This window comes from Haplochromis burtoni, unplaced genomic scaffold, assembly GCF_018398535.1.
Source record: "Haplochromis burtoni strain Fernald_Lab_line unplaced genomic scaffold, NCSU_Asbu1 Contig_903, whole genome shotgun sequence".
Taxonomy (NCBI): Eukaryota; Metazoa; Chordata; class Actinopteri; order Cichliformes; family Cichlidae; genus Haplochromis; species Haplochromis burtoni.
The window spans coordinates 121,446-123,252 of record NW_024583264.1 but is presented as its reverse complement, the minus strand read 5'-3'; the positions used below and the strand labels follow the sequence as shown (position 1 = coordinate 123,252).

Below are 1,807 nucleotides of genomic sequence, written 5' to 3'. Positions count from 1 at the left end.
TCTGGTAACTTCCTGGTTGAGTAGAAGTTTGTGTTTATTGGATGAAACTTGTTTTCTGTGACCAAAGAAAGGTAAGCGCTGACATGCTGGTGTGTGATTTACCACACAAATTTTAATTTATTGAAGCCCAACATAAGGTGCCACAGATGTACAATAGATGCACAAATATAAAATGTTAAAAACACAAAGTTCTTTCAGCTGAGGTCCTCAATGAGGATCTTCTCATGTTTCTTGAGGCTTTGGTAGAAGGCTTCTTTGGCGGCATCGCCAGCTTTCAGAGGGCCGTTGTAGAGCGCCCTCATCTTCTCCTGAGGGGTCTGCTGAGCTCTGATTTTATCATAAGCTTCTTGTTGGATGATTTTTTCTTTTAGCTCTTCCAGAATCGGTTCGATGTTGCTCACTCTCTGGATCAGCTCGACTCGGTGTTCATCCACAAAGTGTTTTTGTCCTGAGGGGAAAATGACAGCGACTGATTGGAGTCTTGCTTCATTGCTTTTATATCAAAATGCAAGAACACATTTTTATTTAAAAACATAAATCACTGAAGTTTGTTAAAGAAAAATCCAGAAATATTGATGTCATTGTTTGGGTTCTCTGGTAATGAGACCAGAGGATTATTATATGAGTGGCCTGCCTGTGTTTTACTGATTTTATCCTTTGTTCCTTTTTCCATCGTCATTACTATCAGTGATTCATTTGTGCTGTATTATTCGCCTCCCAGGAGTTTTGATTAAAGTTCTTTATTTTTCACCTGATCACCGTCTCATCTGCAGTTTGAACTTCAGGAACGTGACAAACGCTGTGACACGTTTCTGTTTCTAATCAAACACATTTACTGAGGACAGCTGTGTGCTTACCATCAGCCAGAGCTCTGACACCAGTTGCTCCTGTTGATGGTCCTGCATCTGAAAAAAAAATGTGGTTGTTAAACAAATCAACTGCTGTAACTATAGCAACAACAACAACAAAAAACCCCACAGGTAAACAGACTCAAGTTTTCTCATTTGTTTGTTCTGCCCACTCCTGCTCTACCTGAAGGAACTCCAGCAAATGTGAGGTTTTACATCCTGGTCTTACGTGCTTGCCTGCAGAATCTAATTTAATGGTTTGTCAGCTGAATACATGTTGTACCAGTTATTTCTTAGCATATCTGATTTCAGAGCAAGTCAAAGTATATTTAGTGTCATTTTCATTATAATCAAAGTTCAATATTTTTGAAAGGAAAACATTTCCCTACATTTGCTGTTCTTTATGACTGAGTTCACCAGTGCTTTATTATCCCTCTTACAGGTGTGTGTAGTCTGCATGTGCTCAGCTTCATCTTCCTTAAATTCTAAAATCTGCTCCTGGTTTGTGGAATTCTACTTTCTTGTTGCTTCCTCAGATTGGAGCTGATGAGTCTATATCTGTAACCTGCCTGCCAGTCTCACTGTTATCTGCATCTTCAGCAACATGATGAGAGCTGTGAGTCTGGAGACACTTTACCAGTTTTCTCCACAAAGTAAGCATGAAACCCTCCCAGTGGTCCCTGGTTTAATCTGGGAACATGTGATGTGTATCTGGCACTTTCATAAAACATTTTTCGACCTTTCAAGAAATGTGGAATTCCAATAAAATGAATAAACATGAATAATTAAATCTTAGATTCTCATTTTAACACGAAGAAAGAAAAAAAGACCTAAACATCAAACATCTGTAAAAACCTCTTTACTATCACTTGCACTGACCTTTAAAGCTTCTGCTGTTGCTCACAGACCATCTGTAGAAACTTCACATAAACATCAGGTCACAGGATGAACTCACCTCT

General features: G+C 38.9%; 1 protein-coding gene across 1 annotated transcript in view; it reads right to left on the bottom strand.

The window, feature by feature from the left end:
* Window positions 1-84: 84 nt before the first annotated feature.
* Window positions 85-1,807, bottom strand: part of LOC102304058 — a gene marked incomplete in the record, with an annotated part of 15,237 nt that continues 13,514 nt past the window's right edge. Inside the window, 1 exon segment of the mRNA XM_005950984.3 lies at window positions 85-448. Coding sequence (XP_005951046.2) covers window positions 195-448 — 254 coding nt within the window.